The 12,321-nt window shown below is 39.8% G+C and overlaps 1 protein-coding gene across 2 annotated transcripts in view; it reads right to left on the reverse strand.

Annotated features, from left to right (window-relative positions):
* The window catches only part of ERO1B (endoplasmic reticulum oxidoreductase 1 beta), a 65,734-nt gene that overhangs the window by 38,438 nt on the left and 14,975 nt on the right, over window positions 1-12,321 (reverse strand). For both annotated transcript variants that reach the window (XM_060108197.1, XM_060108188.1), the window contains exons 3-4: window positions 6,637-6,720; window positions 1,199-1,240 (exon numbers count right to left, since the gene is read on the reverse strand). In XM_060108197.1, the coding sequence (XP_059964180.1) occupies window positions 1,199-1,240; window positions 6,637-6,720 (126 nt within the window). The remainder of the gene's footprint in view (window positions 1-1,198; window positions 1,241-6,636; window positions 6,721-12,321) is intronic.

Raw genomic sequence — 12,321 nt, forward strand, 5'->3', positions numbered from 1 at the left:
CTATTAAAATTAACAAAATCTACATATATTAGCAGAGACAAAATTTCAAAAGTACAATACTATGTAAAAATATAAAGTAAAAAAAATGTTTTTAACTTGAAGAAATACAAAATATAATATTAAAAATTGTTTTAAATTTTGTATAACAGATCTATATATTATTTGTGGACACATGTATAATACAATATAAAAAGAAAAAGTATCACAGAAGGATAGACATCAACTTCAGCAAAGTGGCTAGCTCTAGGGAGGGAGGAAATATAATGGGATTGGGAAGGAGTTCAGAAGGGATTTCAATTGTCTTTCTACTATTTGTTGTAGATCTGAAATAAAAATAAATAAAAGAGGGAGTGCAAACAAAAGACTGCAAAGGTAGAGAACACAAGAAAATGAAGAGAGGATGCACAGGGAAGCAGAGAGAGAGGGTAGGATGATCTTTATTACATATGTATGATAGTGAAAAGTTAGAAACACACTGTTATTTAAAAACATATGAATGGCCAAGTAGATTATGACATACCCCATAAGAGGAAAAGGATACCTTTTAATGCCATTGAAAATTACTATGCTCAAAATATCTTGATAATTGTTTACTCTATACAAAATAATCCTGAATATGACTGAAATAGTTGAAAACAGCTGAAACAGAAGAGAAAAATACATGCCTGACAAAATGCCTGTTGATTAGGTAAACTGACATTGACTACAGTACTTTATAGTTATTCTAGAAGTTCTAAAAACACAACTAAAGTATTTCAAAAGAAGCTATATAGTTTTTTTTTTTTTTTTTTTTTTTTTTTTTTTTTTTTTTGCTGTACGCGGGCCTCTCACTGCTGTGGCCTCTCCCGTTGCGGAGCACAGGCTCCGGACACACAGGCTCCGCGGCCATGGCTCGCGGGCCCAGCCGCTCCGCGGCATGTGGGATCTTCCGGGATCGGGGCACGAACCCATGTCCCCTGCATCGGCAGGCGGACTCTCAACCACTGCGCCACCAGGGAAGCCCAGCTATATAGTTTAATTGTAAAGAATACACTACACCTCACTGCTTGCTACAAAATTAAGGATTTGGGATTCTCAGACAAAAATGTGTCCATTCCCAACTAACTATATCATGGTTCTCTTCAGCAACTACACCAAGCAGTAAGGGGCAAGTTTCACTATGTAAAGCAGAAATATTTAATGAAGAAAAGTGACTCACCTTATTAGAACTCCCAGCTTTAATTCCAACTGGAATTTTACTCTTAAAAGAAGAACAAAAACAAAAACTTAGAGAATGATATTTATATTTTTGAGATTTCTTCATGAATTATTAATGCCACTGTTCTAATTCAAAGGCTATTTTAGTCCATGAGGAGAAAATACACATTCATTCAAATTCTGTTTTCATACTACCTCCTGAGGTGAAAGGTAAACAACTATCCCAATTTACAGACTTGTAAAGCACAGTATAGAAAACTGAAACAAAGAGTGTCAAAATCAGCTCTAATAACTCTCAATGCAGTAATTAATAGCTTACATAATTTTTAGGTTTAAAAAAAAAACCTAGCAAAATAACTTTTTCCATAAATTTTCTTTCCACAGAAACAACTTTTTAAAAAATTAAAAATTATTTGAAATATATTATGCTTAATTTAAATTTCTGCTCTAAGTTAATATTTGAAATTTAGATACTTTTGAATTAATACTAGAAAGCAAGAGTAAGTTCTTTGCCAGACCTGTGGTTGCCAAGGGGAAGTGGGGGTGGGGAAAGGATGGACTGGGAGTTTGGGGTTAGCAGATGCAAATGATTATATATAGGATGGATAAACAACAAGGTCCTACTGTACAGCACAGGGAACTATATTCAATATCCTGTGAAAAAACAAAATGGAAAAGAATATGAAAAAGCATATATACGTATAACTGAGTCACTTTGCTGTGCAGCAGAAATTAACAACATGGTGGATCAACCACACTTCAATAAGATTAAAAAAAAAAAAGCTTCCTCGGCTCATATGATTAACCTAGGGTTTACCAATCTAGGTAATCTAGGGTTTACCAATGTAAGAACTTCATGTAGGTCTTTCTTTTCTGTAAAACCAATAATTAGTTTCAGGCTTAAATAAATCTATGAATTATTACAACTGGTTTATCAAACACAATCTTAAGCAAAAATCATATCTGAAAGCAGGCAATCCCAGGTTGATCCTCTGATCAACCCAGGGAACTGATTTCCAACATTTGAATCTATGGGCTATCAAATTAACTGCAAATTACCCATTAAAACGTTTTCATGTTTCACAGATAAAGTTTAGTCAAATACTCAGAATAAATATTTTTCTGTCAGGCTGAAGAATGTAAGTAATAATGATAAGAAATTTCCCCCCAATATCATATAGTTAAAACGTTACTTGCTGCCAATATTTTATCATCTCAGTGTTTTCTAGCACCACAAACAGAAGGCAGAAGAGGGAAAAGTATAAAACTCAAGTCAAAAGTAGCAGTTACAGTTATCAGACCCTGAACTTAAAATATGGAATACTTATTAAAATGCCCTCTCATTAATGTTGCCCTCTAACAAGTATAATATGCTAAAACCAAAGTACTAGCAGCTTTTTAAAAGGTTTGATGCTGAATGCAGTAACTTGACTTAAGCAAATCTTAATACAGGCTATTGAGAAATATGGGAATAGGCACCACAGATGATCATCATGAATAACACAAAAATCACAAAAAAGAATTATTAAAAGTAATGATAGGGGACTTTCCTGGTGGTCCAATAGTTAAGAATCGGCCTTGCAATGCAGGGGGTGCCGGTTCGATCCCTGGTTGAGGAACTAAGATCCCACATGCCTCAGGGCAACTAAACCTGTGCGCCACAGCTACGGAGCCTGCGCTCTAGAGCCCGCAAGCCACAGCTACTGAGCCTGCGTGCCCCAACTAAGACCCGAGGCAGCCAAGTAAATAAATATTTTTTAAAAAGTAATGAGGGCTTCCCTGGTGGCACAGTGGTTGAGAGCCCGCCTGCCGATGCAGGGGACACAGGTTCATGCCCTGTTCCGGGAAGATCCCACATGCCGCGGAGCGGCTGGGCCCATGAGCCATGCCCGCTGAGCCTGCGCGTACGGAGCCTGTGCTCCGCAACGGGAGAGGCCACAACCGTGAGAGGCCCGCATACCGAAAAAAAAAAAAATAATAAATAAAAAGTAATGATAAATGTAAAGTTAATAACTAAAATCAAACATAAAATAAACCTACTTGTTGCCACTAACAATATGAAGCAATCTGCAAATTACAAAATTAAGTGAGCCTCACGATTAAATTAGACTTCAAGTTATAGAATGCAAATTTTAACTCTGTATCATGACAAGTTTGGGTTCAATATGAAACGACTACTGAATTTTCCCCAGAGAGAGAAATACAAATATCCTCACATTAGTTGAAAGAACCAACATAAAGGGATAGTTTTTATCTCTGGAAAGAAAGGAAAGAGAACGACACTGGGAAGGGAATAGACAGAAATTTTTAAATACTTATGTTAGATTTCTTATGTTGGGGATTTACATGCAAATAAACACCTTCATTTATTCTTATTAGAAATTTAAGACTACAGAGGATAATCCACTGTAGAAGATAAATAACTGATTATTTTAACATAAAAACAACTTAGAGGGCTTCCCTGGTGGCGCAGTGGTTGAGAGTCTGCCTGCTGATGCAGGGGACACGGGTTCGTGCCCCGGTCCGGGAAGATCCCACATGCCGCGGAGCGGCTTGGCCCCTGAGCCATGGCCACTGAGCCTGCGCGTCCGGAGCCTGTGCTCTGCAACGGGAGATGCTACAACAGTGAGAGGCCCGCGTACCGCAAAAAAAAAAAAAAAAAAAAAAAAAAACAACTTAGAAACACATATTGTGCAAAACCAAGTAACTCTCACAACTGAGCGATAAAAAGGCAACTCAATTTAAAAATGGGCAAAGGATTTGAATAGACATTTTTCTGACAAATATATACAAATGGCCAATAAGCACCTGAAAAGATGCTTGATATCAGGGAAATGCAAATCAAAACCAAAATGAGATGCCATTTGTAAGCATGGCTAAAATAAAAGACAAGACAGTGTAAGTGTTGACAAGTACATAGAGAAACTGGAACCATCATACATATATTGCTAGAGGCAATGTAAAATTGTACAGCACAATGGTAAGAGTTTGGCAGTTCCTCAAGAGTTAAAGTTACTATATGATCTAGCAATTTCACTCCAAAGTATACTTGAGAATTGAAAACATATGTCCACACAAATATTTGTGCCTGGATATTTATTCATTATTCATAGTAGCCAAAAAGTAGAAACAACCCAAATGTCCATCAACTGATGAATAAAAAAGATGAGGTATATCCATACAATGGAATATTATTCATCAATAGAATGAAGTACTGATACATGCTACAACATGGATGGACCTTTAAGACATTATGCGAAGCAAAAGAAGCCAGTCACAAATGACCATATATTGCATGATTTTATTCACATGAAGTGTCCATAATAGGCAAATTCATAGAGACAGAGAGTGGATTAGTGGTTTCCAGCAGGAGGAGGGAGTAGGAAACAGGGTGACCACTAATGGGCAGGGGTTTCTTTTTGGGGTGATGAAAACGCATTACAACTAGATAGTGATGATGGTTGCACAATTCTGTAATACACTAAAACTCAATGAATTGTGCACGTTAGAATGAGTGAATTTTACGGTATGTGAATTATGTCTCAATAAAGCTGTTATAAAAAAACATAATGATGGTAACGATATATATTGACATAAACATATAATAAATAAAGAAAAAGCTCTCATTTGCAGTAAAATGCCAACTAATAAATGTAGAAGAAATGGAATCAGAAAATCACTATTTGACAACTATCATATAAATAATTAATTCAGGCAAGAATCATCAATGGATGCTAAAACTTATGATGTCAAAAATATGATAGGGCTTCCCTGGTGGTGCAGTGGTTGAGAGCCTGCCTGCCAATGCAGGGGACACGGGTTCATGCCCTGGTCCGGGAAGATCCCACATGCCGTGGAGCGGCTGGGCCTGTGAGCCATGGCCGCTGAGCCTGAGCGTCCGGAGCCTGTGCTCCGCAACGGGAGAGGCCACAGCAGTGAGAGGCCCGTGTACTGCAAAAAAAAAAAAAAAAAAAAAAGATAAAAAATGAGATATTTTCATGGTCTCAAAACGTTTTCCCACTTTATCATGAAGAAATATGGCAAACACCACCATAACCACATGATCAAGATGACATCATGTGCCTCCTGATATGGCATTGAGAAGGACACATCACTTCTATGGTGTACCTGCCCAAAGTGCATGACCTTAATCTAATAATTAGGAAAGACCAGGAAAACTCCAAATAAGGGGGATTCTACAAAATAACTGGTGTATTTTAAGGAAGGGAGGGAGGAGAAAAGGAAGGAAGGGCGGGAGGGAGTTCATTAAAGTCAAGACAACGAAAGACAAAGAAATACTGAGGGACTCTTCCAGATTTAAAGAAGGCTAAAGAGATGTGACATCCAAATGCAAGGCACGATTCTGGATCAGAAAGTTTGTTGCTGCTGCTCTGAAAACACCTTATTAAGTCAACTGGCAATGTGTGCTTAAGGTCTATAGAGTAGGCTTTGGTATTGCAGAAATGTTAATTTCCTGATTTTGCTAATTATGCTGTGGTTAATAATCTTGTTTTTAAAGAAATACACAATGGAGTATTTAGGGGTAAAAGATCATCATGTTGGTTACATACCTAAATGGTTCAAAAAATAATAATATTAATATATACATATAGAGGGAATAATAAAACAAACTTGATAAACATTAACATTTGGGGAATCTGGATAAAAAGTATATAGGAATCGTTTGTACTATTCTTGCAACTTTTCTGTACGTCTGAAATTATTTCAAACTAAAAAGTTAAAACATTTTATTCTTAAAGGAAAACGTAAATAATTTTTTAAAAATTTTCCGTTTAGAAATGATATTGGTTCAGATGTTTTTTTCCTGTTTTTAAAGGCAAAAAACTAGACTTACTGGTTAGGTAAGAAAAGCAAAAAGTAAAATGGAAATAACTAATTACTGTTGAAGAGGAATATAATTAATTATGCTAGATGTCAAAAAACGAAGTCTAAAATGTAGCTTTCCCTTACTAACAAGTACAGCCCTTTCCCCCCCACCCAATGCAACAAGACCAAGGGAAGATCTAACTCCAAGCCTTGAATTTCCCAAGTTTTTGCACTCTAATTCCCACTCTAAATTTGAAACTTAAGGTCCAGTAGCACTTTCTTTGCCCATGAAACAAGATGCAGATTCAATAAAGCATGAAATAGGAGCCAACTGCAGATCCAGTCCTAGAACAGGCCTCCATTTTAGAATCAGACTATATTTCCACATCCAGTCACCAACACCACTGGATACAAGACTGTCTACAAACCCATTTTGGTGGCAAGTACAGAATAAATCTTCTGTAATCTGGTTAAAAAGAAGAGAGCTGAGACCATATGAATTCGATGACAAGTCCAAATGCTTTGACATTAGCCTAAAATGCACAGTTCGTGCTTATCTAAAAGTCTAAGAGAAAGCATTTCTTTTCTCAATTTTTAAAAAATTGATTTTACCTCTGGGCAAGGCTCTACATGACAGTCTTTTATTGAACAATGGCCATCTTCTGCCCAGAAAGGACACGGTCGCTTCAGGTTGACCTTGAGAGAAAGAATGAATGAGCATTAGTCAGCGTGTGTCACAGTCCTGCAGTGCTAAGTATCACTGTGCTGGGCTCCAGGGACCCAGTGGTGAAGGAAAAGCATCCTATCCTGAGGCATCTATATAGCTCAGAAGTTAAAATGACTGAAGTTTTTCAGACATCCCACGTATAATACTTATTTTTATTTATTTATTTATTTTGCTTTATAACAAATTTAATCAGTTATACATATACATATGTTCCCATATCCCCTCCCTTTTGCGTCTCCCTCCTACCCTCCCTATCCCACCCCTCCAGGCGGTCACAAAGCACCGAGCTGATCTCCCTGTGCTATGCGGCTGCTTCCCACTAGCTATCTACCTTACGTTTGGTAGTGTATATATGTCCATGACGCTCTTTCACTTTGTCACAGCTTACCCTTCCCCCTCCCCATATCCTCAAGTCCATTCTCTAGTAGGTCTGTGTCTTTATTCCTGTCTTACCCCTATGTTCTTCATGACATTTTTTTTTCTTAAATTCCATATAAAGAAGATGTGGCACATATATACAATGGAATATTACTCAGCCATAAAAAGTAATGAAATTGAGCTATTTGTAATGAGGTGGATGGACCTAGAGTCTGTCATACAGAGTGAAGTAAGTCAGAAGGAGAAAGACAAATACTGTATGCTGACACATATATATGGAATACTTATTTTTAAAAACAAATGACTGCTATTAGTCCTCTGACACTTCAAAAAGGAATAAAGTCCAAGCACACTGCTCATCTGCAGAGCCTGAAAAGCATTTCGGGACACTCTAATGTCTCCTAGCCCCTTACCATCACCTCACTGACTGAGTTCTCCCAGGCACCCACTCACTTAACAGATGTGCCCTGAGCACCCACTATGCATCAGGCACTGTGCAGGCTCTAGGGGAAAAAGAGGCAGAAAAAGCGCTTTCCCCCTGCAACTTACAGTTTCCTGGAGGGAACAGGAATTATATATTTGCATGTTGATTTAATTACAAATTGTTGCAAGTGCTACAAAGGAAAATCCAGAGTTCTGTGATGGAAAATAACGGGGCTGGTGGATGCAGGTCTCTGAGGAGGTAGTGTTTTAAGCCGGCGGAAGCGTGTGTGTGGAAAGGTGACAAGGCGCTGACTTAGTTTAGCTGACTTTTAGTGGGGAAGGCGGAGGGTGACAGGGAATGAGGGGAGAGATAGACAAGATCATGCAGGACATTGTACCACGCTACAAACTCTGGACTTCCATATTCTAAACCTAACAGGAAGACGGTAATTCAATAGGACATCTACATGCGTTGCCCAAGCCAAAAATCAAAGTTTTATTCTTGTTTCCTCCCTTTTTTATCCGCTGCAAATAATTCATTACTCGCTTCTCACCACCTCTTCTGTCACCACCTGCCCCTGCCCCGACTACTGCGAGTCTCCCTACTCCTACCATCATCTATTCTCTACACAGTAGCCATAATCATCTCTTTGAACCAACTCAGAGCATACCAATCCCTGCTCAAAATCATCCCATGGCTTCCTCTCACCTTCAGAGTAAATCCACAGGCGCTCCATCGCCTGGTCTCCTGCCCACCTTTCTGACCTATCTCCTCCCAAAGTCCTCCAGGCACAATGGCCTTGCTAGAGACACATCAGCTCCTTCCTGTCTCAGGGCCTTTACCGTGGCTGTTCTCTGTGCGTGCTGGTGGCTCCTCCAGGTCTTTTATGGCTCAATCCCCTCACCTCCTCCAGGGCTCTCTCAAATATCACCTCAGCAGAGAGACCTTTCTGACCAGACTCTCTCAAGTAGTGCTCAATACGCACCCCACACACTGTTCTACATGCTTTTATAGCACTTCTCACTACTTGAATATTATTTATTGTCTGCACCCCTGACCGTAAGGATGGGGATTTTGCCTGATGCATTATTTTATCCCAGTGCCTAGCACACATAATAGACACCTCAGTAAATCCATGCTAGGTGAAGTAAATAATAACCAGATTACAAGCAAGAGGCAAACATAGGTAGAGACTGGCAACATGAGGAGAGAGTGGTCAACCGTACCTGCGGGGCCTCAGGAAGGCTCCTTGGTAACACGTAAAATAGGTGTGACTAGAAGTTTCCTAGAGGAAGAGATTTCTAGACATAGGGATCCAGATGGCTAAAGGCAAAGAAGCTTAAGATCGTCTGGCACGCTTGCGAATTGCAGGTTCCCCTGAGCCCCTGGCTTGTAAATCCACCTCCTCCCTGGCATCTCCACAGGACACACACAGGCACCTCAAACTTATTATCACCTCCCAAACTGTGCTCTACCCTCTAGTAATTCTTGCCATCTCAGTAAACAGCAACTCCATTATTCTAGTTCTTCAGGCCAAAATCATGGCATCATCCTTGACTCTTCTCTTTCTCACCCCACATACGATACCTCTGAAAATCAGCTCAGTTCAAAATCCAATTCAATGGCTGAGAACGCCTTCCATGGGCTCGTTCCCTAGTTTCTTGCCCCTTCTCTTGTTCCTCAAATACATGAGGCACACCATTGCCTCGGGGCCTTTGCTCTTGCTGTTCCCTCTGCCTAGAATGTTCTTTCTCCAGATATCCACATGGCTTGCTTTCTCATTCCCTTTAGGTCTTCCTCACATGCCACCTTCTTGGTTTGCTTAGGTTGCTAAATTTTAGGCTAATTTGTTACGTAGCAATAGATAACTAATACACAGTGATAAGGAGTGGGTTGTGACAGACGCTGCAACATACTACTCAGGTCACCCTTCAGGAAGGAAAGGCTCTTACCCCAGCCCTGGAAACACTGCAGCCAAAGAGAGCCACTTTGTCCAAGGTGGCACCACCCCTTCCTACAATGCCCTTTATTCAATGACTGGTGTAACGATATAAAGGCCTAAACATCCCCCTGAAGTAAGGACAGCTCTGGGGGGTTAACCCATCTTAAGAACTACCCCTCCCAAAGGGTCACATGAGGTTTCTCTGAGGCTGCATCACAGCTTTACTTCTCCCTTTGCCCAGTCCTGATGTCCTCCCTTCCTTTTCCTTCCCTATGTTGTTGGTTCCAAGAGTTGTCCCTAATTAACCTCTTGGACACTAATCACTGTCTCAGAGTCAGCTTCCCAGGGAACTTAACCTGTGACAACTTGTCCGGCTCCAGAAGAAAACTACATGTATTTTTATTGGGTTCACATTAAATTTATATATTAACTTGGGGGAGAATTAACATCTTTATGCTATGAAAGACATCTGTCCATTTGATCGAGACTAGTTTTATGTCTTTCAGGAGTGTTTAGAAGCGTTCTTCCTTTAGATTTTGCACATTTCTTGATACATTTATTCCTATATATTTTATCTTTTTTTTGCTAATGGAAATGGGAATTTCTTCTCCATTATATCTTTTTTTTTTTTTTTTTTTTTTGCGGTACGCGGGCCTCTCACTGTCGTGGCCTCTCCCATTGTGGAGCACAGGCTCCGGACGCGCAGGCCCAGCGGCCATGGCTCACGGGCCCAGCCGCTCCGCGGCATGTGGGATCTTCCCGGACCAGGGCACGAACCCGTGTCCCCTGCATCAGCAGGCAGACTCTCAACCACTGCGCCACCAGGGAAGCCCTACATTATATCTTCTAACTTGTTATTTTTTGTATTTATGCAGATATTGATTTTTCAGTATTAAATTTATAACCTACTATCTTAATGCATTTTTAATTATTTGTGTTCATTTAATAATTTAGAGTTTTCTAGGTCTACTTTGTCATTTATAAATGGAGATAGCTTTATTTAATCTTTAAAAATTTTTATGCCTCTAGTTGTTTTTTCTTGTTTGACTATACTGGCCAATTTGGTCCAACAGTAAAGGAGATAGTAGGTACCACCCAGCCATGGTTCCTGACCTAAGGGAGAATTGCTCTACTGTTTCCCCAGAAGTAAGGTGCTGGCAGTGCTGATGTTAGGGTTGAAATTATCATGTTAAGGAAGTATCCGTCATTCTTATTTTGTCAACGTTTTAAAAAATCAGGAATGTGTACTGAATCTTGTTGAAGACCTAAAAGCCTCATCTTCACATTCTTGAAATGAAATCCACTTGGCCATGATATATATATTTTACTTCTGGTAACATGCTCAAAACGTAGGCATCATCTTTGAGATCACTTTTACCCTCACACCTTACATTCAATCCATCAGAAGAGCTTGCTGTGTTACCTTTCATATATGGCACTAATTTGATCATTTTTCACCTTTTCCAACTCTACTAGCCTATTCCAAATCCATATCATCTTTCAGCTGGACTACTGCAATAGCCTCAGAAGTGCTTTCTCTGTTTCCTGCCTCACACCCATACAGTCTCTTTCATACAAATTCCTTCAATAGCTTCCTATCACCCTTTGGATCCAAAAGCCTTACTGTGGTTAAAAAAAACAAACAAAAACTACAGGGCCTTATTAAGTCATTGTTTAATTCTCAAATTTTGATTTAAATGCTTAGATGAAAGCATAGGGGTTTTCTTGTTTGTTTGTTTGTTTTTGGCCACCCCAAGTGGCTTGCAGGATCTTAGTTCCCCAACCAGGGATCGAACCCAGCCCTTGGCAGGGAGAGCACGGAGTCTCAACCACTGGACCACCAGGGAATTCCCTTTTTTTTTTTTTTTTTTTTTAATCTGGCCCCTACCTACCTCTCCAACTCTCCCGCTCATTCACTTTCCTCCAGATATACTGGTCTTCAAACACTCTGTGCCTTTATACCTGTAGTTCAACTCCCCTTCCCTGGAATGTTCTTTCTCCAGATCTTGTCATGGGTGACTCCTTCACATTACGTAGGTCTTTGCTCAAATGGCACAGCAGGAATGTCTTCCTTTCCTGACCACCTTCTTTAAAACAGGGCTACCTACCTTCCCCATTCCCATTATCCTCTATCTCCAACTTTTATTTTTCTCCGTGTAATTTCCTATGATTATAAAGTAAATGCTATTTTATTGTTTACTTGTTTATCGTCTGTCTCCCTAATCATATAAAAAGTTTCGTAAGGTGAGAGGCTTTGTTTTATTCACTACTGTATCCACAGCACCTAGAATACACTCTGCTACAGAGTAATTATTCGATAAATACTTGGCAAGTAAAGGAATGTAACGGATAGTAGAAGAGAGAAAATATAAATACAAGCTACAACAGCCAAGTGACCAGTTGATAGAGGTAGACTGTTACTTCTACCTGTATTTCCTTGCTTGCTGAATCATAAGCATGTATGTGTGTATAAAATTAACCTCGGGCTTCTCTGGTGGCGCAGTGGTTGAGAGTCCGCCTACTGATGCAGGGGACACGGGTTCGTGCCCCGGTCCGGGAAGATCCCACATGCTGCGGAGCGGCTGGGCCCATGAGCCATGGCCGCTGGGCCTGTGCGTCCGGAGCCTATGCTCCGCAACGGGAGAGGCCACAACAGTGAGAGGCCCACGTACCGCAAAAAATAAAAATAATAAATAATAAATAAATAAAATTAACCCCTTCTCTTGGCTTTCCTCTTCCACCACTGATGTACGCTACGTCAAATTTCCTTTTTTTTTTTTTAAATCATAGGTTGACAGAACTACAAGAAGAGCAGATAGCACCCAC

The sequence above is a fragment of the Mesoplodon densirostris genome, chromosome 1 (assembly GCF_025265405.1).
Source record: "Mesoplodon densirostris isolate mMesDen1 chromosome 1, mMesDen1 primary haplotype, whole genome shotgun sequence".
Classification (NCBI taxonomy): domain Eukaryota; kingdom Metazoa; phylum Chordata; class Mammalia; order Artiodactyla; family Ziphiidae; genus Mesoplodon; species Mesoplodon densirostris.